Consider the following 976-nt stretch of genomic DNA (forward strand, 5'->3'; position numbering starts at 1 on the left):
TCAGCAGGCTCACAAGGCTGTTTTTGGTCAGTGCCAGATGTTGCCAGATTAAAATTTCTCACCTTGTTGTAAACAGTGAGCCAGGATGCTCTCAGTATGTGCAGCAACACACAGGTACTACTTGTGCACACACAGCCTCCTTGAGGCAGCCTGGGAGGGGAGGGAAGGAGCTCTGGGCCACAGTTTGGCACTGGAGTGCCTCAAAAAACAGGAAGACAGCTGGTCTAATCCCATATTTAGCAGAATGTATAAGGCAAAATAAACAGTGCACAAAAGTGACAGCTCCCCCCAAGTGTGATTAACGTGCATATTGTGGTCATTAGAAGGGAGCTCATTCAAGGGAGTCTGACAGTTTAATTTGCACTGTCCTGTGCTGTTACAACTGTCCTGCTGCATTCCAGCAGCTGCAGGAGTTCCTGGTGTACTTAGGGGAATTACAGTGCTGAAAGAAAGGGATTTAACACCAGCACCAGCAGCCCCAGACACCCCCCTGCACCTGGAGCAGGCCTGGCTGACGAGGTCCTGCCGACGAGACTCAGAGGTCATTTGGAGGAGCTTGTTCTTGTAGGTCTCAGCCAGCATCTGCTGCATGGCAGCTGGGGACAGAGGGGACAGAGGGGCTGTCAGTCCCTGCCTGGCTTGGGTGTGCAGAGCAGGACTCACCCACCACTGCTGCTGCAGTCACTGCAACCAACAGTGACTCCTCTCCCATTGCTCTTCCCATTTCACTGATTCCAGAGCAACCCATCCACCTGAGAACTGTGGCTTTTCACTGGGAAAAGAGCTGAGGAAACTCCACTCTGCCTGTGCCTGCTCCTCTTCAGTGCTCAGAGGAATCCAGTCACTGCCTACCAACCCTGAGATCACAGAACCACAGAATATCCTGGGAAGAAGGAAGGGACCCACCGAGTCCAACCCCTGGCCCTGCACAGACCCCCCAACAGCCCCACCCTGGGCATCCCTGGCAGCGCTGTCC

General features: G+C 53.9%; 1 protein-coding gene across 1 annotated transcript in view; it reads right to left on the reverse strand.

The window, feature by feature from the left end:
• The window catches only part of LOC103619774 (E3 ubiquitin-protein ligase LRSAM1), an 18,216-nt gene that overhangs the window by 7,805 nt on the left and 9,435 nt on the right, over window positions 1-976 (reverse strand). The window contains 1 exon segment of the mRNA XM_017740336.1: window positions 497-596. Within this exon segment, the coding sequence (XP_017595825.1) occupies window positions 497-596 (100 nt within the window).

Source organism: Corvus brachyrhynchos, unplaced genomic scaffold (genome assembly GCF_000691975.1).
Source record: "Corvus brachyrhynchos isolate BGI_N302 unplaced genomic scaffold, ASM69197v1 scaffold305, whole genome shotgun sequence".
Lineage (NCBI taxonomy): Eukaryota > Metazoa > Chordata > Aves > Passeriformes > Corvidae > Corvus > Corvus brachyrhynchos.